Source organism: Dendrobates tinctorius, unplaced genomic scaffold (genome assembly GCF_039654945.1).
Source record: "Dendrobates tinctorius isolate UK_male_01 unplaced genomic scaffold, ASM3965494v1 ptg000075l, whole genome shotgun sequence".
Taxonomy (NCBI): Eukaryota; Metazoa; Chordata; class Amphibia; order Anura; family Dendrobatidae; genus Dendrobates; species Dendrobates tinctorius.
In genome coordinates, this window is record NW_027361743.1 from 36,363,434 (window position 1) to 36,384,784 (window position 21,351).

A 21,351-nucleotide genomic window follows, 5' to 3' on the forward strand; every position below is an offset into this window, starting at 1 on the left:
ACACTGAGAAACCTAGGCTATGGTGGGGATGTGTTCTTTATCTGTTGTGTTGCTGGCTGCTGTAATGTAGTGGCTTTCCCACCAGTAAGGTAGTGAGGCAGTGACCTAGGTAAGTTAAATAAAAAAGTCTTGATTTGCCAACTTTACAAAAAAAAACAAAACCCTCAAACCTTTATAATCCGGATCGCAGCCGGAAACATCTGTATACAGTTTGGTGTTGTGGGTGCTTGCACCACCGAATGAATCTCGGGTGTGGTAACGACTTTACCCAAGTCTCTGGCACCTTCACTCCTGTAGGACTCACGAGTAGGGATGAGCGAATAGCTTTGGATAAGAGCTTATCCGAATAGTTTTAGTGGTTTCCGAATAACTGCATCGGGAACCCGGATACCTGGAACGCTCCTGATAATCAGCGGTTCGGTGCCACAGACAGGCTCTCCATGCATGTGTTGTGACTCACATAGCCGCGACACATGCAGGTGCGTCGCCGACACATGCAGCTGCGTCGCCGACACATGTAGGACGCATGCAGCTGTTTTGAGCAATGAAACCAGATGACCGTTTCCAAGTATGATCTATGATAGGTTGATTTCTGGGATCTCTTCCAATCTTTAGAATGAAGGAGCTGCAGCACTAGTTAGGTGTTACCTGTTTTGCCTGCACAGAGGCCCCACTCTGGGGCATTATCAAAGCACCATTGAAATTAATGGGTCAATTCTACAGTTTACTGTACAACTGGGTGAAATGTGGTATCGCTGTGCAGGGAAAACTTAGGAAGGGTTTGAGAACTAGGTTGACGAGTAACTCTTCTTGTTACATTGGTTTCTTATAAAGATTGGTTCAGTCAGTCGCTAGCCTCATTGCTTTTGAAGACTATTTCTTATATAGTCTTGTGACGTCACCATGCAAATTTTTATTTTTAGAATGTGGAAAAAAATGCCTCGACCAGATAACATAATGCCAACTATTGTACTTGAAAATGCTATTCTGTCTCCTCATGTAAAGTTAATCCGCTGGCAGGTGCATGGAGATTGGGTGACACAGGTAAGTGCAAAAGTATCTTTATGCATGGTTAAAGGAAAGAACATACATAGAAATTGTGGGGCCTCATACCAGAAGTTCTAATTTAACCCCTACAAAAAAAATTATATTCAGCGGGGTCACAGAAGAGCATGTCCCACAATTTTGCAGCCCTTACAAAGCAATTTTGCCTCTGTTGAAGCCCCCTTCGTGCTTCCACGCACTAAGGTACCCTTTTCATGGCCCCCATTAACGAGTTCATCCCCCTCAATGTTTGATATCTACACAGAGACCCCAACACAGACTTATGGCCCTCAAAGTCCCCCACACACAGTAAAATGGCCTCGGTACAGCCCTCCACAAAATATGATGGCCTCCATACAGTGCTCCATACATTATTGTGGCTCTCTATACACAAGGTTCCAAGGGGTAGTTGAGAATCCAGGACATGTGAGTAGATAAAAATCAATGTTTATTCCAAAATTGTTAAAAACATCTTCATCAGTGTATATTCCATAAAAAGATTAGACAAAAGGTCTATGTCATGGAAAATATTAAGATCCATAACACAGCTCAAGTGAAGTGGCATTCACCCCCCTCCTCTCTCACACAGAATTTCCAGTATGAAAAAGACCTCAGTTTAAGAATTACACAGTTTAACATATGGAAAGTGAGGAAACTATGTATAATTGAGAAGTGACAAATATAATTAAAACTTCTTTTGGAGCCCAGACCCCTTAGTGTGGACAGGTCATTAAGACTTGTATATTTGTTGGAATTGGACATGAAGTTTGATTAAGTGAGGACCACTAGGCTCTGCTCCAGGATGTGCTATGATGAAAGAACTTCACCAGGCTGTGATCCCCAGGAGCAGAAATATCCTGGTAATTGGAAATATCTTAAATTTTCAAAAAATGAAGCAACATCCCATAACCAACCATGTTGTGAGTCATCAAGGGAAGTTGTGTGGGTGTAACTTACGTGCAGATAAAAGGACAAGGCGAATAATGATCTAGGATCCTGCAGAGAGATACATATCAGAGTATGCATGATTCCAGTTCACTGGACATTTCCAATCGAAGTGCTCCTCTTCACTAGCTGAGCCATCTCTGTGGCTAGTGAAGTTTCTTTTATTTTATCCTTTTATTCTATATAATTGTATATGCTGTATTATTTTGCCCATTTTGTAAAATTTTTTATATATTCTTTTTAAACACTGCCTATCATTCTGGATTAAATATAAAATCTAATGGTTATGCTCCTTTTGTTTTGTAAACTACACTCCTGAAAGCCAAACCCTACCAGAAATCAGGTGTTCGATCTGCTTGTAAACCATTGATGGTGGCAGTGAGCAGTTCTTGGATTATAGTGGAGTTAGGCTAGCTTCACACTAGCGTATGGCCAAGGTGCTGAGGGCTGCGGGTTTCCTCTGTGAAGCTCTGCCCACTGCCGCGCCTCCTCCATTCAGCTCCGCCCACTGCCGCACCTCCTTTGTTCAGTTCCGCCTACGTCGGCATGCGGCCTGCGTACCCTATCTTTAGCATTGGGTATGCAGGCTGTGCCGATGTATGCGGATGCCTCTGCATGCGTCGTTTTGACGGTGTGGCGACCTGCACCGAATGCAATGAGTTGTATTTTGTTGCGGTCGCCGCACAGTCAAAATGACACATGCGGAGGCATCTGCATAAATCGGCATGGCCTGCGTACCCAATGCTAGAGATAGGGTACGCAGGCCACATACCGACGTAGGCGGAACTGAACGAAGGAGGTGCGGCAGTGGGCGGTGCTTCACGGAGGAAGTTAGCATCCCTCCGCAGCTCTGCCATAAGCTGGTGTGAAACTAGCCTTAGCAGTGACCGCCCCGGGGTATATTCACTGCTCAAAAAAATAAGGGGAACACTTAAGCAACGCAATGTAACTCCAAGTCAATCACACTTCTGTGAAATCAACCTGTCCAGTAGTGAAAAGTGAGTATACTCGTTGCTCGGGTTTTTTCGAGCATGCTCGGGTGTCCTCCGAGTATTTTGGAGTGCTTGGAGATTTAGTTTCTTTCAACGCAGAATTCGCAATTTAGCAGAGCCTACGCGATGATATTACTACATGCGACGCTGCGGAGACCGGAGCAGAGAGGGAATAGGGAGAGGTGAGTATTTCTTTTTTTTAATTCAATGAGTACTGTGTGCACTTTGGAAGCTGACAATTCCCTGCTCCATCATTGCTTGCAGCTATATCTGAACCCAGGATACAATTGAAAGTGTGATGCTGACTGGGGGGGGCCGAGCGCAGACAACAGGCCCCACAACTGCTACAATTAGCAGTACACCACTCTTAAAAAGGTAAACAATCTTAGCTGGCCATTGATGATTAGTCTGAGACTAAATACTGTACATCACTTAGATATACGTATATGATCCAAAAAATACATTATTCAAAGTATAACCATCTAGCAATATCTTGAAAGCAAAAAAAATGTCTCAACCAACTCCAGCAATATATCAGCAAAGGAGTTAATGCTCATAATGAAATTTTATTAGGTACTGAAGGTTGCCAAGTGATGTTGATAAAAACCATTAAAAATGGAGAAAGAGCAGTTCAATAAAGTTGACCACATTAATTGACTCAGACAAATTGATACACATATATAAAAGGCCAAGTGGTCAGTACCGGCAATGTATTATTAAATAAATCTAATGATCAAAATGTGCTACAAAAGATACGATATGCAAATATCATTAGCAGACACGTGCAACCCATATAAAGGACAGAATAGTCATAATGACTGTAAGTACATCAGCTGATAACAGGAAATGGTTAACACATGTCACAATTTCATACCCCTAGCAAGAATAAATGTGTGTGTCAAAATCAGGGTCCAGTCTAGGAAAGCTTTCAAAGCGCGTTTCGCAATGTTTAGGCATGTTGCTTCATCAGAGTTCTAGTGCCTCCAACCTTATCTGGGGTTTAAATACTATTAGCGCAAATCATGCACCTCAGTGCCAGCCAATGATGCCGAGTAGAGTTGAGCGACTTTTGTTTTTTTAGGGTCGAGTTTCGTTTCGTGAAACCCGACTTTTCCAAAAGTCGGGTCGAGCAAGATCGTCCGATTATAGGGAAAAGTCGGGGTCGTCCCGAAACACGAAACCCAATGTAAGTCAATGGGGAATAAGAGTCGGCAGCGAGAGGAGGACAGGAAACACACCTACAGTGCCCATTAGAATGCCAAAAGCATCAATTCTTCTTACTTAAGCTTGTCAACCTTAATTAACTTCATAATACAAGTTACGCACTGAAAAATGGGGGTTATTTGGCTAAAGTTGTGGGGGGGTAGGGCTGGCTCCAGGTTTTCATGTGCCCTGGGCGAAAGAGCGCCCCTTTAACACATACCACAACTCATCATGCTCCGATACGGCAGAGAAATAGCGGTATAGTACAATGAAAATACTTCACTTTTTACATCTCATGACGAGGCCCATCTATTTCTCCATACAGAATCATTGGTCCCATATAATGTTTGAAACAGTATATGATGAGCTCCACATAATGCTACAGTAGATGTTGGTCCCCATGGATGAAGCTCCACTGTCTTATGGGCCCAAATAATGCTCCAAACATAATGGGCCCCATTTCTAATGCTCTAGTGTATAATGGGCCCTGTAAATGCTGCTCCAGTGTCTGATGTCCACCTTTGGAATGTTCCAGTGTATGGTGGGCCCCATCTATCATTCTCCAGAGTATAGTGCTCCCCAAAAATTGATGTCCCAACATTGAAAACAATCAAATAAGTCTCCTCGCTAGGGAATCCCTGTACTAGTCTGGACTCCTCGTCGTCCCCATCTTCCATCTCACTGCACAGTATTTCAACCTTGCAAGTGCTGTGATCCTGAGCAAGCAGGGGGGGCCCACTCGTTGGCAACGGCACTGGCACAGGGCCCCTGATAGTACGGTGGTGTGTCTGATGGCGGGTGGGCCGAACCTGCACTTTCATCTGTAGCTTCCTCTTTGTCACCGTGTAAGATGGAACTGTATATGGGAAGGGTAACCTGAGTTTCATCAGGGTCAGATTCAGGCCGTGTAGCGTGCGAGGGGAATGTAGTGGTCTGGGTCAATGTACCAGCAGATTCATCGAGCAGTGGCTGGGCATCAGTGCACTTGTGTCGCCCCCAGGAGTACGGTCGCCACAGTGGCATTACCTTCCTCCTAGGGAGTGTGATGTCATGCTTGGGAGCAACGAAGGATCTCGCTAGCAGGTTAACTGATTGGGCGGCGTTATTCCCACGAGTCATGACCCTCCAAACAGCGTTCATGAAGGCAAAGTGTTTGTTTTACGTGGGCAGTATGGTTGCAAAGCTGAACCTTAAAGGAATGTCCAGAAGGGCACCACCAGGAGTGGAGCCTACTGCGTAATTTGACTCAACACGGGCAACCTCAACCATGCCAGCTACAGAACAGATGCACACATTGCAAGCTTAATTCCGTTAACGAACGAGACTCCGTCATGCCCCGCGGTCCGAGTCCGGCTTACTAGAGGGACACGTGAGGCTCTGGCACATGAGATTGGCCAATAACTGGTGTGTCATGCCCTTACATGTCCGTGGCTGCATGTGCGCTACACTGAAAAGGCCAGCGTTTGTCGCTTACAGGTGCAGATAACCCGCTGAACAACGTTAGTGATGGGGATCTGTGATTACAATTATTACCCGCGAACAATGATTTCCCAGTAAGTGCAGGTCAACCGCAGTTCCGGAATTAGGCCTAACCGTCATTCCTGAAAAAATTAAAAACTTACGTGTGCAAACCACAGGTGCTGTAGCTTGCTTAACAGCTCGCCAGCTGTTCTCACGCCCAGTATGGATTACACGTGATTGCACAAAGGTGAGAAAGGGTACCGTATCCCCAGATAACATGTATGGATAGCGTACACATTCAAAATATATGTCTATACATCAGGAGGCAGGCTCAGACGGTGTTAGGCCCAGTATGGATTGCACGTGATTGCACAAAGGTTAGAAAGGGTACCGTATCCCCGGATAACATGTATGGATAGCGTACACATTCAAAATATATGTCTATACATCAGGAGGCAGGCTCAGACGGTGTTAGGCCCAGTATGGATTGCACGTGATTGCACAAAGGTTAGAAAGGGTACCGTATCCCCGGATAACATGTATGGATAGCGTACACATTCAAAATATATGTCTATACATCAGGAGGCAGGCTCAGACGGTGTTAGGCCCAGTATGGATTGCACGTGATTGCACAAAGGTTAGAAAGGGTACCGTATCCCCGGATAACATGTATGGATAGCGTACACATTCAAAATATATGTCTATACAGCAGGAGGCAGGCTCAGACGGTGTTAGGCCCAGTATGGATTGCACGTGATTGCACAAAGGTTAGAAAGGGTACCGTATCCCCGGATAACATGTATGGATAGCGTACACATTCAAAATATATGTCTATACATCAGGAGGCAGGCTCAGACGGTGTTAGGCCCAGTATGGATTGCACGTGATTGCACAAAGGTTAGAAAGGGTACCGTATCCCCGGATAACATGTATGGATAGCGTACACATTCAAAATATATGTCTATACAGCAGGAGGCAGGCTCAGACGGTGTTAGGCCCAGTATGGATTGCACGTGATTGCACAAAGGTTAGAAAGGGTACCGTATCCCCGGATAACATGTATGGATAGCGTACACATTCAAAATATATGTCTATACAGCAGGAGGCAGGCTCAGACGGTGTTAGGCCCAGTATGGATTGCACGTGATTGCACAAAGGTTAGAAAGGGTACTGTATCCCCGGATAACATGTATGGATAGCGTACACATTCAAAATATATGTCTATACATCAGGAGGCAGGCTCAGACAGTGTTAGGCCCAGTATGGATTGCACGTGATTGCACAAAGGTTAGAAAGGGTACCGTATCCCCGGATAACATGTATGGATAGCGTACACATTGAAAATATATGTCTATACATCAGGAGGCAGGCTCAGACGGTGTTAGGCCCAATATGGATTGCACGTGATTGCACAAAGGTTAGAAAGGGTACCGTATCCCCGGATAACATGTATGGATAGCGTACACATTCAAAATATATGTCTATACAGCAGGAGGCAGGCTCAGAGAGTGTTAGGCCCAGTATGGATTGCACGTGATTGCACAAAGGTTAGAAAGGGTACCGTATACCCGGATAACATGTATGGATAGCGTACACATTCAAAATATATGTCTATACATCAGGAGGCAGGCTCAGACAGTGTTAGGCCCAGTATGGATTGCACGTGATTGCACAAAGGTTAGAAAGGGTACCGTATCCCCGGATAACATGTATGGATAGTGTACACATTCAAAATATATGTCTATACATCAGGAGGCAGGCTCAGACGGTGTTAGGCCCAGTATGGATTGCACGTGATTGCACAAAGGTTAGAAAGGGTACCGTATCCCCGGATAACATGTATGGATAGCGTACACATTCAAAATATATGTCTATACAGCAGGAGGCAGGCTCAGACGTTATTAGGCCCAGTATGGATTGCACGTGATTGCACAAAGGTTAGAAAGGGTACCGTATCCCCGGATAACATGTATGGATAGCGTACACATTCAAAATATATGTCTATACATCAGGAGGCAGGCTCAGACGGTGTTAGGCCCAGTATGGATTGCACGTGATTGCACAAAGGTTAGAAAGGGTACCGTATCCCCGGATAACATGTATGGATAGCGTACACATTCAAAATATATGTCTATACATCAGGAGGCAGGCTCAGACGGTGTCAGGCACAGTATGGATTTGACGGCCCAGATTACACAGCGGAGGAGCAGGGAGAGGTAAAGATTGCAAATGCTGGGGCCCTGCCCAAGCAAGGGGGGCCCACTCGTGGGCGTCGGTACTGGCACTGGGCCCCTCATAGTACAGCGGTGTGTCTGACGGCGGGTGTGCACCACCACCGTCAGAGACACTTGATTGCACTATGAGGGACCCTGTGCCAGTGCCCGCGCCCAAGAGTCGGCCTACCCACCTGTCCAGGGCAACGGCACTCGCACGGTGTCGTGCGCTAGGTGGTGACCCCGGCCATGGGGGGAGGCAGCACAGTTAGGGAGTTTTAGAAAGTGGCATATGTTGATGTTGGACATTCAGCTGATGCAAAAGGCGAAATAGGTGAAGTCCCAGGAAGAGGTGGACCAAAGCAAGCCATTTTTCTGTCACCCTATGTGTCATCAGGGGAAGGTGGGACAAAATCCTTGGAAACCCATGCATGGTTCATTTTAATGAAGGTTAGATCATCCACATTTTGGGTTGACAGACGGGTCCTTTTTTCTGTCAGGATTGATCCAGCTGCACTGAAGACTCTTTCCGATAGCACACTTGCAGCTGGGCAAGTGAGCTCCTGTAAGGCATATTGGGCCAATTCAGGCCAGGTGTCCAGTTTAGCGGCCCAATAGTCAAAGGGGAATGACCTGTGTGGGAGAACATCGATATGGGAGGAAAAGTAGTTTGTTACCATAGTTGACAACTGCTGTCTCCTGTCACTTTCCATCGATGCAGTATTACCAGTTGTGTGAGCGGTATTTGAAAAATCAGTCCACAACATTGTCATGAAACCCCTGTCTCCAACGCCACTTCTGCTGTGTGCACCACGAACACCTCTGCCAAGCTGCCCCCGGCCCGTACGGCTCGTGTGAGAACCATCACCGCTGCTGTGTGCTGGGAATGCCTCAAGCAACCGATTTACCAGAGTTGCTTGTTTATTAGCCAATATTAGGTCAAGGTTCTCCTGTGGCATGATGTTTTATAATTTGCCTTTATAGCGTGGATCCAGGATGCTGGCCAACCAGTAGTCGTCATCGTTCATCATTTTTGGCAATGCGGGGGTCCCTTTTTAGGATCTGCAAGGCATAATCTGACATGTGGGCCAATGTTCCCGGTGTCAATGATGCACTGCGAGTGCTGGGTGGAGGAGCACTTTCTGGCAATCCACATCCCTCCAGTCACGCACAAACCAGACCTTGCCACGCCAACATTTTCACTTGCCCCACGAGATGCATCCTCCTCCCCTAAGTAATCATCCTCATCATCATCCTCCTCTTCTTCCTCCACCTCGTCCAGGAGAGGTCCCTGAGCAGACAATGGCTGAATGTCATCAAGGATTCCCTCCTCCTCTTCCTCCTCATCAACATTGGCTGCAGACGCCTGCTCCTTAAGGTGCGTCAAAGTTTGCATGAGCAGACGCATAAGTGGGATGCTCATGCTTAGGATGGCGTCGTCTGCGCTTACCAGCCGTGTGCATTCCTCAAAACACTGAAGGACTTTACAGAGGTCTTTCAGCTTCGACCACTGCACACCTGTCAACTCCATGTCTGCTCTCAAAGTGCCTGGCCGTGTATCCTCCCACAAATGCATTATGGCCTGCCTCTGCTCGCACAGCCGCTCCACCATGTGCAGGGTGGAGTTCCACCTTGTTGCAATGTCGATAATGAGGCGGTGGTTGGGAAGGTGGAGCAATCGCTGCAGCTTCTGCATACGAACGGAGTGTACAGGCGACCGGCGGATGTGCGCGCACAGTCTTCGCACCTTCTGGAGCAGGGCTGTTAACTCCGGATAATTTTTGAGGAAGCACTGCACCACCAGGTTCAAGGTGTGAGCCAAGCAAGGTATGTGGCTGAGTTTTGAAAGGGCTATGGCTGCCACAAAATTACGGCCGTTATCACTAACTACCTTGCCTGCCTCAAGATGTACACTGCCCAGCCATGACTCAGTTTGTCGCTTCAAGTACTCGGCCAGCACCTCGGCGGTGTGTCTGTTGCCCAAACACATCATCTGCAACACAGCCTGCTGACGCTTTCCACTAGCTGCTCGATAGGGGGACACATCGTGTGCAACAGTGGCAGCTGCAGATGGAGTGCTCGTACGACTGCGCTCTGTGGACGAGCTTTCGCTTCTGGAGGAGGAGGAGGAGGGTCGACCGCCTACAGCCAACTGTTTCCTATACCGTGGGCTAGGCAGCACTGTCCCACCACCGCTGTCCCCTGTGGACCCTGCATCCACCACATTAACCCAGTGCGCAGTGATGGACACGTAACGGCCCTGGCCATGCCGACTGGACCATGCATCAGTTGTGAGGTGCACCTTTCCTCTCACTGACTGCTTGAGTGCATGGACAATGCGGTCTTTCACATGATGGTGGAGGGCTGGGATGGCTTTGTGAGAGAAGAAGTGGCGACTGGGTAGGTCATAGCGTGGTACTGCATAGGCCATGAGTTCGCGGAAAGCTGTGCTTTCCACCAACCGAAAGGGCATCATCTCAAACGAGATTAGTTTGGCAATGTGGGCGTTCAAACCCAGTGTACGCGGATGAGAGACTGAGTACTTTCTTGACCTACTCATAGTGTCTGGGAGGGTGAGCTGGACTTGAGAGCTGCATATGGTGGAAGTAGCGGTGGACAGGGCGGACTGAGAGAGGGTTGATGATGGTGATGGAGTTGTTGTTCTTTCTGATGGCCTAGAATCAGTCTTTCGTTGATATAACAGTAGGATTCCCTGACTGCTGTGGCCTTGCAACGACACCTCAACATTTGCTGCTGTGCTAACCGGTGGGCTTACAGTGGGGGAAACAATGTAGCGTTGCTGACTACTTTCGTTGTGATCAGTTGCACATGTGGCACCTGAGGTTTGGTGTTGTGTCCACGCTTGCAAGTGCATGCTGGTTAAATGTCTAAGCATGCAACTGGTATTCAAATTTTTCAGATTTTTCCCTCGGCTAAAGGTCTTTGCGCACTTCTTACAGATAACCTTGGCCTGATCATGAGGATTTTGTTCAAAAAAGTGCCACACTGCACTCTTCCTACTTTGGCAGACATTTTGCGGCCTAGCACGCTGTGATCTTTTGACCCTCTGGACAAGCTGTCCAGCAAATATTTTGATGTTTTGAACCTGTCTTTGGAGTGCTCCGGGCCTGCCAGATAACAGCTGTTGCGATGTCGATGTCTGCTGTGGATGCTCCTCATCTGAGCTATTGGAAGCAGCACCCTCTTCCCCCAATGGATGCCAATCTGGGTCAACAACTGGGTCATCCATCACCTCCTCTTCTATGTCATGTGCACCTTCCTCTGTGTCACCGTGTATGGTGGTATAGTGTGCGGGAAGGGGCACCTGAGTCTCATCAGGGTCAGAATCTGGCTCTGTACACTGCGAGGACAATGTAGTGCTCTGAGTGAATGTACCAGCAGAATCATCCATCAGCGGCTGTGCATCAGTGCACTCCATGTCAGATTCATCTTGGCCTGGGTAATTCACCATTTCACTTGATAATCCAGGCATGGTATCTGAAAACAGCTCCATGGAGTAATCAGTACTATGGCCTGCGTCATCCTTCAATCTTGGTTGGGGTGAAGGACACAAGGAAAGGTGTGGTTCATGAACATGAGCCTCCAATGACGACTCAGTGCTTTTACTTTTTACAACTGAAGAAGAGGAGGCGATAGAGCTGGAGGCTGAGTCAGCAAAAACTTTTTCCTGATGCTCTGGCTTTAAAAGCGGTTTGACAACTCCTAGAAAACTAAGCGTTCGAGGCCTTATGTAGCCAGACGATGACGCAGGCTCAACACCTCCTGCATTCGGTCCTATTTTGCTCTTGCCACTACCATCAGATCCACCACCAACACCATCATTACCAGCTGCCAACCCCCGCCCAATTCCACGGCCTCTTCCACCAGCCTTCCTCATTTTTGGTAGAAATGTAGACAAAATCCAACAAACTATATAGTAATGTAAAACAAGGTACAAGGTGTCTATAGGACAGGGGAGATTTTTAATTTCTGCACACACTTGTGGACGCTGGACACTTTTGGATTGTGTGAGGCCCAATGAATATCTGAGCGCTATGTGACAGGCTCGATGGCACAGCTGTGACCAAAGTGACGAGAGGATAAAGGAGATTTTGAATTTCTGCACACACTTGTGGACACTGGACACTTTTGGATTGTGTGAGGCCCAATGAATATCTGAGCGCTATGTGACAGGCTCGATGGCACAGCTGTGACCAAAGTGACGAGAGGATAAGGGAGATTTTGAATTTCTGCAGACACTTGTGGACACTGGACACTTTTGGATTGTGTGAGGCCCACTTATATCTGAGCGCTATGTGACAGGCTCGATGGCACAGCTGTGACCAAAGTGACTAGAGGATAAAGGAGATTTTGAATTTCTGCACACACTTGTGGACACTGGACACTTTTGGATTGTGTGAGGCCCAATGAATATCTGAACGCTATGTGACAGGCTCGATGGCACAGCTGTGACCAAAGTGACTAGAGGAGAAAGGAGATTTTGAATTTCTGCAGACACTTGTGGACACTGGACACTTTTGGATTGTGTGAGGCCCAATGAATATCTGAGCGCTATGTGACAGGCTCGATGGCACAGCTGTGACCAAAGTGATGAGAGGATAAGGGAGATTTTGAATTTCTGCAGACACTTGTGGACACTGGACACTTTTGGATTGTGTGAGGCCCACTGATATCTGAGCGCTATGTGACAGGCTCGATGGCACAGCTGTGACCAAAGTGACTAGAGGATAAGGGAGATTTTGAATTTCTGCAGACACTTGTGGACACTGGACACTTTTGGATTGTGTGAGGCCCACTGATATCTGAGCGCTATGTGACAGGCTTGATGGCATAGCTGTGACCAAAGTGACTAGAGGATAAGGGAGATTTTGAATTTCTGCAGACACTTGTGGACACTGGACACTTTTGGATTGTGTGAGGCCCAATGAATATCTGAGCGCTATGTGACAGGCTCGATGGCACAGCTGTGACCAAAGTGACGAGAGGATAAGGGAGATTTTGAATTTCTGCAGACACTTGTGGACACTGGACACTTTTGGATTGTGTGAGGCCCACTGATATCTGAGCGCTATGTGACAGGCTCGATGGCACAGCTGTGACCAAAGTGACTAGAGATAAGGGAGATTTTGAATTTCTGCAGACACTTGTGGACACTGGACACTTTTGGATTGTGTGAGGCCCACTGATATCTGAGCGCTATGTGACAGGCTCGATGGCACAGCTGTGACCAAAGTGACTAGAGGATAAAGGAGATTTTGAATTTCTGCACACACTTGTGGACACTGGACACTTTTGGATTGTGTGAGGCCCAATGAATATCTGAACGCTATGTGACAGGCTCGATGGCACAGCTGTAACCAAAGTGACTAGAGGAGAAAGGAGATTTTGAATTTCTGCAGACACTTGTGGACACTGGACACTTTTGGATTGTGTGAGGCCCAATGAATATCTGAGCGCTATGTGACAGGCTCGATGGCACAGCTGTGACCAAAGTGACGAGAGGATAAGGGAGATTTTGAATTTCTGCAGACACTTGTGGACACTGGACACTTTTGGATTGTGTGAGGCCCAATGAATATCTGAGCGCTATGTGACAGGCTCGATGGCACAGCTGTGACCAAAGTGACGAGAGGATAAGGGAGATTTTGAATTTCTGCAGACACTTGTGGACACTGGACACTTTTGGATTGTGTGAGGCCCACTGATATCTGAGCGCTATGTGACAGGCTCGATGGCACAGCTGTGACCAAAGTGACTAGAGGATAAGGGAGATTTTGAATTTCTGCAGACACTTGTGGACACTGGACACTTTTGGATTGTGTGAGGCCCAATGAATATCTGAGCGCTATGTGACAGGCTCGATGGCACAGCTGTGACCAAAGTGACGAGAGGATAAGGGAGATTTTGAATTTCTGCAGACACTTGTGGACACTGGACACTTTTGGATTGTGTGAGGCCCACTGATATCTGAGCGCTATGTGACAGGCTCGATGGCACAGCTGTGACCAAAGTGACTAGAGATAAGGGAGATTTTGAATTTCTGCAGACACTTGTGGACACTGGACACTTTTGGATTGTGTGAGGCCCACTGATATCTGAGCGCTATGTGACAGGCTCGATGGCACAGCTGTGACCAAAGTGACTAGAGGATAAAGGAGATTTTGAATTTCTGCACACACTTGTGGACACTGGACACTTTTGGATTGTGTGAGGCCCAATGAATATCTGAACGCTATGTGACAGGCTCGATGGCACAGCTGTGACCAAAGTGACTAGAGGAGAAAGGAGATTTTGAATTTCTGCAGACACTTGTGGACACTGGACACTTTTGGATTGTGTGAGGCCCAATGAATATCTGAGCGCTATGTGACAGGCTCGATGGCACAGCTGTGACCAAAGTGACGAGAGGATAAGGGAGATTTTGAATTTCTGCAGACACTTGTGGACACTGGACACTTTTGGATTGTGTGAGGCCCACTGATATCTGAGCGCTATGTGACAGGCTCGATGGCACAGCTGTGACCAAAGTGACTAGAGGATAAGGGAGATTTTGAATTTCTGCAGACACTTGTGGACACTGGACACTTTTGGATTGTGTGAGGCCCAATGAATATCTGAGCGCTATGTGACAGGCTCGATGGCACAGCTGTGACCAAAGTGACGAGAGGATAAGGGAGATTTTTGAATTTCTGCAGACACTTGTGGACACTGGACACTTTTGGATTGTGTGAGGCCCACTGATATCTGAGCGCTATGTGACAGGCTCGATGGCACAGCTGTGACCAAAGTGACTAGAGGATAAGGGAGATTTTGAATTTCTGCAGACACTTGTGGACACTGGACACTTTTGGATTGTGTGAGGCCCACTGATATCTGAGCGCTATGTGACAGGCTCGATGGCACAGCTGTGACCAAAGTGACTAGAGGATAAGGGAGATTTTGAATTTCTGCAGACACTTGTGGACACTGGACACTTTTGGATTGTGTGAGGCCCAATGAATATCTGAGCGCTATGTGACAGGCTCGATGGCACAGCTGTGACCAAAGTGACGAGAGGATAAGGGAGATTTTGAATTTCTGCAGACACTTGTGGACACTGGACACTTTTGGATTGTGTGAGGCCCACTGATATCTGAGCGCTATGTGACAGGCTCGATGGCACAGCTGTGACCAAAGTGACTAGAGGATAAGGGAGATTTTGAATTTCTGCAGACACTTGTGGACACTGGACACTTTTGGATTGTGTGAGGCCCAATGAATATCTGAGCGCTATGTGACAGGCTCGATGGCACAGCTGTGACCAAAGTGACTAGAGGATAAAGGAGATTTTGAATTTCTGCAGACACTTGTGGACACTGGACACTTTTGGATTGTGTGAGGCCCAATGAATATCTGAGCGCTATGTGACAGGCTCGATGGCACAGCTGTGACCAAAGTGACGAGAGGATAAGGGAGATTTTGAATTTCTGCAGACACTTGTGGACACTGGACACTTTTGGATTGTGTGAGGCCCACTGATATCTGAGCGCTATGTGACAGGCTCGATGGCACAGCTGTGACCAAAGTGACTAGAGGATAAGGGAGATTTTGAATTTCTGCAGACACTTGTGGACACTGGACACTTTTGGATTGTGTGAGGCCCACTGATATCTGAGCGCTATGTGACAGGCTCGATGGCACAGCTGTGACCAAAGTGACTAGAGGATAAGGGAGATTTTGAATTTCTGCAGACACTTGTGGACACTGGACACTTTTGGATTGTGTGAGGCCCAATGAATATCTGAGCGCTATGTGACAGGCTCGATGGCACAGCTGTGACCAAAGTGACGAGAGGATAAGGGAGATTTTGAATTTCTGCAGACACTTGTGGACACTGGACACTTTTGGATTGTGTGAGGCCCACTGATATCTGAGCGCTATGTGACAGGCTCGATGGCACAGCTGTGACCAAAGTGACTAGAGGATAAGGGAGATTTTGAATTTCTGCAGACACTTGTGGACACTGGACACTTTTGGATTGTGTGAGGCCCAATGAATATCTGAGCGCTATGTGACAGGCTCGATGGCACAGCTGTGACCAAAGTGACTAGAGGATAAAGGAGATTTTGAATTTCTGCAGACACTTGTGGACACTGGACACTTTTGGATTGTGTGAGGCCCAATGATATCTGAGCGCTATGTCACAGGCTCGATGGCACAGCTGTGACAAAAGTGACTAGAGGATAAGGGAGATTGGATTGCTTTTAAAAAAGCAGTTTGCGGAGCAGTGGGTAAACAGCAATGCAGGAATGTCAGGAAGCCTTAGAAGGCAGCCCAACAACCAACACCACTGATACACCACAATATAGCCTCCCCTTGCACTGCACAGTGACTGGTGTGTTGTGCAGGCCAAATCGCTAGCAGCAGAAGCAGTTTTTTTTTCTTCTCAGCAGGACAAAAAAAAAAAATTGGGATTGCTTTTAAAAAAGCAGTTTGCGGAGCAGTGGGTAAACAGCAATGCAGGAATGTCAGGAAGCCTTAGAAGGCAGCCCAACAACCAACACCACTGATACACCACTGTATAGCCTCCCCTTGCATTGCACAGTGACTGGTGTGTTGTACAGGCAAAATCGCTAGCAGCAGAAGCAGTTTTTGGTGTCTTCTTCCCTGCCTAACGCTCTCCCTACAAAATCAGCAGCAGCAGCAGCTCTCCCTATTCTGAGATCAGCATGAGTAACATGGCGGTCGGCGTGCACGCCCTTTTATACCCCCTGTGACGCCCCCCAAAGCAAGCCAATCACTTGCATGCCCTTCTGAAAGATGGTGGTGACCCGTGCCTAAGTCATCACGTTGCCCACAGTGTCCGTGGATCCTGATTGGCTGAAAAAGAGCGCAAAACATACTTTTGAAACGCGACTTTGGCGCGTAAGTCGCCGACCTCGTGGCCGACCTCATCCTAGGGTCGGGTTTCATTTCATGAAACCCGACTTTGCCAAAAGTCGGCGACTTTTGAATTTTTTCGACCCGTTTCGCTCAACTCTAATGCCGAGCATTCATAAGTTAGTATATTATGCAATTTTAAAAACTATTTGGCCTTTTATATACAAGTGCTTCTCCCTAAACTAGAATATCATCAAAAAGTTAATTTATTTCAGTTCTTCATGCAAAAAGTGAAACTCATATATTCTATAGAGTCATTACACACAGAGTGATCTATTTGAAGTGTTTATTTCTGTTAATGTTGATGATTATGGCTTACAGCCAATGAAAACCCAAAAGTCATTATCTCAGGAAATTAGAATACTTTATAACACCAGCTTGAAAAATGATTTTAAAATCTGAAATGTTGGCCTACTAAAATGTATGATCAGTAAATGCACTCAATACTTGGTCGGGGCTCCTTTTGCATCAAATACTGTATTACTGCGGCGTGGCATGGAGGCGATCAGCCTGTGGCACTGCTGAGGTTTTTTTTAGCGTTTTCGCAGCAAAATCGCACGTTTAAAAATGCTGCGAAAATGCAAAAAAAACCGCTACGTGTGAACACAGCCTAAAGGGTAAATATACCTGTTCATTCTCTTTACAAATAGCAAACCTGTTCCAAAATATGGATAGTTTTGTATGGCTTGTTAAAGGGAATCTGTCACCCCTTTTTGGCCTTTCAGCTGCCGGCATAGACATCTACAGTGCGCAGACGTCGGGAGAGGTCTGGCGCCTGCGCACCGCAGAATTCTGCTCTGCCCTCAACAGGGCAGAGCAATGCGCTTGCGCCGGAGCCATTTCAGGATGGGAGAAGAGGGCGTCATCGTATAAAGAAGGGAGGCGCCGGATGGGACAGCGACACCCATCAGACCAGACCGCCCACCTCGGTGAGTATAATATAACGTGTTTTTCTTATCTTTCATGTTACTTCGGAGGCTTAGCTACAGCATTACAGAATGCTGTAGATAAGCCCCCGATGTCTATGCTGGCAGCCAATAGGGCAAAAAAAGGGGTGACAGATTCCCTTTAAAAAAGTCACCTGAATACCACCTGATAGTTATTCTTAGCTATATATACAGTTATGGCCGAAGTTTTGGCACCTTTGAAATTGTTCCGGAAAATGAAGTATTTCTCCCAGAAAATTATTCCAATTACACGTTTTGTTATGCACATGTTTATTTTTTTTGTGTATTGGAACAACACAAAAAAAGATAAAAAGGCAAATTGGACATCATTTCACACAAATCTCAAAAAAAATGGGCCGGACAAAATTGTTGGCACCCTCAACTTAATATTTGGTGCACACCCTTTGGAATAAATAACTGCAATCAATCGCTTCATATAACCATCTGCAAGTTTCTTACACTTATCAACTGGAAATTTGGAACACTCTTCTTTCTGCAAACTGCTCCAGGTCTCTCATATTTGAAGTTTGCCTTCTGCCAACAGCAATTTTAATATCTCTCCAAAGTTGTTTAGTGAAATTTAGATGCAGACTCATTGCTGGCCATTTCTATACTCTCCAGTGCTTTCTTTACATCCATTTCTGGGTGCTTTTTGAAGTATGTTAGGGTTCATTGTCCTGCTGAAAGACTCATGACCTAGGACGCAAACCCGGCTTTCTGACACTGGGCACTACATTGCGACCCAAAATCCTATGGTAATTTTCAGATTTAATGATGAGTTGCGCACAGTCAAGGCACCTATAGTGCCAGAAGAAGCAAAATAATCCCAAAACATTTTTAAACCTCCACCATATTTGACTGTAGGTACTGTGTTCTTTTCTTTGTAGACCTCATTCCATTTTCAGTGAACAGTAAAATGATGTGCTAAATGTTACTAAAAAGCTCTATCTTGGTCTCATCTATCAACAAGACATTTCCCCAGAAAAATTTTGGCTTACTCATGTACATTTTGACCAACTGCAGTCTAGATTTTTTATGTCTCTTTGTCAGCAGTGAGGTCCTCCTTGATCTCCTGTCATAGAATTTCATTAAATTCAAAATTCGATGAATAGTTTGCACTGACACTGTTGAGCCTGCAAAACAGCTTGAATTTCTTTGGAAGATGATGGGGCTGCTTGTTCAACATCCAGACTATCCTGTGTTTCAACCTTTCATCAATTTTTGCTCTGCCATCCACTTCCAGGGAGATTAGCTACAGTGCCATGGGTTGTAAACTTCTTCATTATACTGCACCGTGGATAAGGAACATCAAGATCTCTGCAGATGGACTTGTAAACTTGAGATTGTTGATATTTTTCAACAGTTTTGGTTCTCGAGTCATCAGACAATTCTGCACTTTCTGTTTTATGTGCATAGTGTTGCACTCACATCCACACAATGCAACGATTGAGTCAACATCTCCCCTTTTTCTCTGAATTCTGGTGTGATTTTCATATTACCCACACATGTTACTTGCCATGGCTGAGTTTGAATGAGCATCACATGCTTGAAACAAAGTTGCATACCTGCAATTTTGGAAAGGTGCCAAAATCGGCCATGACTGTATATTATATATATATATATATATAATATATATATATATATACGTATATATATATAAACACACACACTGCTCAAAAGAGAAAAAATGGGAACACTTAAACAGAGTAAAACTCCAAGTAAATAAAACTTCTGTGAAATCAAACTGTCCACTTAGGAAGCAACACTGATTGAAAATTAATTTCACATACTGTTGTGCAAATGGAATAGACAACAGATGGAAATTATTGGCAATTATCAAGACACCCTCAATAAAGGAGTGGTTCTGCAGGTGGGGACCATGGACCACATCTCAGTACCAATGCTTTCTGGTTGATGTTTTGGTCACTTTTGAATGTTGGTTGTGCTTTCACACTCGTGGTAGCATGAGACGGACTCTACAACCCACACAAGTGGTTCAGGTAGTGCAGCTCATCCAGGATGGCAAATCAATGCAAGAAGGTTTGCTGTGTCTGTCAGCGTAGTGTCCAGAGGCTGGAGGCACTACCAGGAGACAGGCCAGTAGACCAGGAGACGTGGAGGGTCCATAGGAGGGCAACAACCCAGCAGCAGGACCGCTACCTCAGCCTTTGTGCAAAGAGGAACAGGAGGAGCACTGCAGAGCCGTGCAAAATGGCCTCCAGCAGGCCACAAATGTGCATGTGTCTGCATAAATGGTTAGAAACCGACTCCTTGAGGATGGTCTGAGGTCCCGCCGTCCACAGATGGGGGTTGTGCTCACTACCGTGTAAAAGTTTAGTGTCACTTAGAAATGTCCTTATTTTTGAAAGAAAAGCACAGTTTTTTCCAATGAAGCTAACATTAAATGATTCAGAAATACACTCTATACATTGTTAATGTGGTAAATGACTATTCTAGCTGCAAATGTCTGGTTTGTAATGCAATATGTTCATAGGTGTATAGATGCCCATTTCCAACAACCATCTCTCCGGTGTTCTTATGGTACTTTGTGTTTGCTAACTGTGTAAGAAGGCTAATGGATGGTTAGAATGTCCTTGAAAACCCTTGTGAAAGTATGTTAGCACAGCTGAAAACAGATTGGCTGATTAGAGAAGCTATTAACCTGACCTTCCTTTGAGCTAGTTGAGAATCTGGAGCATTACATTTGTTGGTTCCATTAAAAAAAGAACTTTCATGTGAAACTCGACAGTCTATTCTTGTTCTTAGAAATGAAGGCTATTCCATGTGAGAAATTGCCAAGAAACTGAAGATTTCCTACAACTGTGTGTACCACTCCCTTCAGAGGAAGGCACAATCAGGCTTTAACCAGAGTAGAAAGAGAAGTGGGAGGCCCTGCTGCACAACTGAGCAACAAGACAAGTACATTATAGTCTGTAGTTTGAGAAATCGACGCCTCACAGGTCATCAACTGGCAGCTTCATTAAATAGCACACGCAAAATGCCAGTGTCAATGTCTACAGTGAAGAGGCAACTCTGGGATGCTGGCCTTCAGGCAGAGTGGCAAAGAAAAAGCCATATCTGAGACTGGGTAATAAAAGGAAAAGATTAATATGGGCAAAAGAACACAGACATTGGACAGAGGAAGATTGCAAAAAAGTTTTATGGACAGACGAATCCAAGTCTGAGGTGTATGGATCACACAGAAGAACATTTGTGAGATGCAGAACAACTGAAAAGATGCTGGAAGAGTGCCTGATGCCATCTGTCAAGCATGGTGGAGGTAATGTGATGGTCTGGGGTTGCTTTGGTGCTGGTAAAGTGGGAGATTTGTACAAGGTAAAAGGGATTTTGAATAAGCAAGGCTATTACTCCATTTTGCAATGCCATGCCATACCCTGTGGACAGCGCTTGATTGGAGCCAATTTCATCCTACAACAGGACAATAGCCCAAAGCACACCTCCAAATTATGCAAGAACTATTTAGGGAAGAAGCAGGCAGCTGGTATTATATCTGTAATGGAGTGTCCAGCGCAGTCACCAGATCTCAACCCCTTTGAGCTGTTGTGGGAGCAGCTTGACCTTATGGTACGCAAAAAGTGCCCATCA

The 21,351-nt window shown here is 46.0% G+C and overlaps 1 protein-coding gene across 1 annotated transcript in view; it reads left to right on the forward strand.

The window, feature by feature from the left end:
- The window catches only part of LOC141096506 (cilia- and flagella-associated protein 337-like), a 240,204-nt gene that overhangs the window by 53,494 nt on the left and 165,359 nt on the right, over positions 1 to 21,351 (forward strand). The window contains exon 11 of the mRNA XM_073583172.1: positions 924 to 1,044. Within this exon, the coding sequence (XP_073439273.1) occupies positions 924 to 1,044 (121 nt within the window). The remainder of the gene's footprint in view (positions 1 to 923; positions 1,045 to 21,351) is intronic.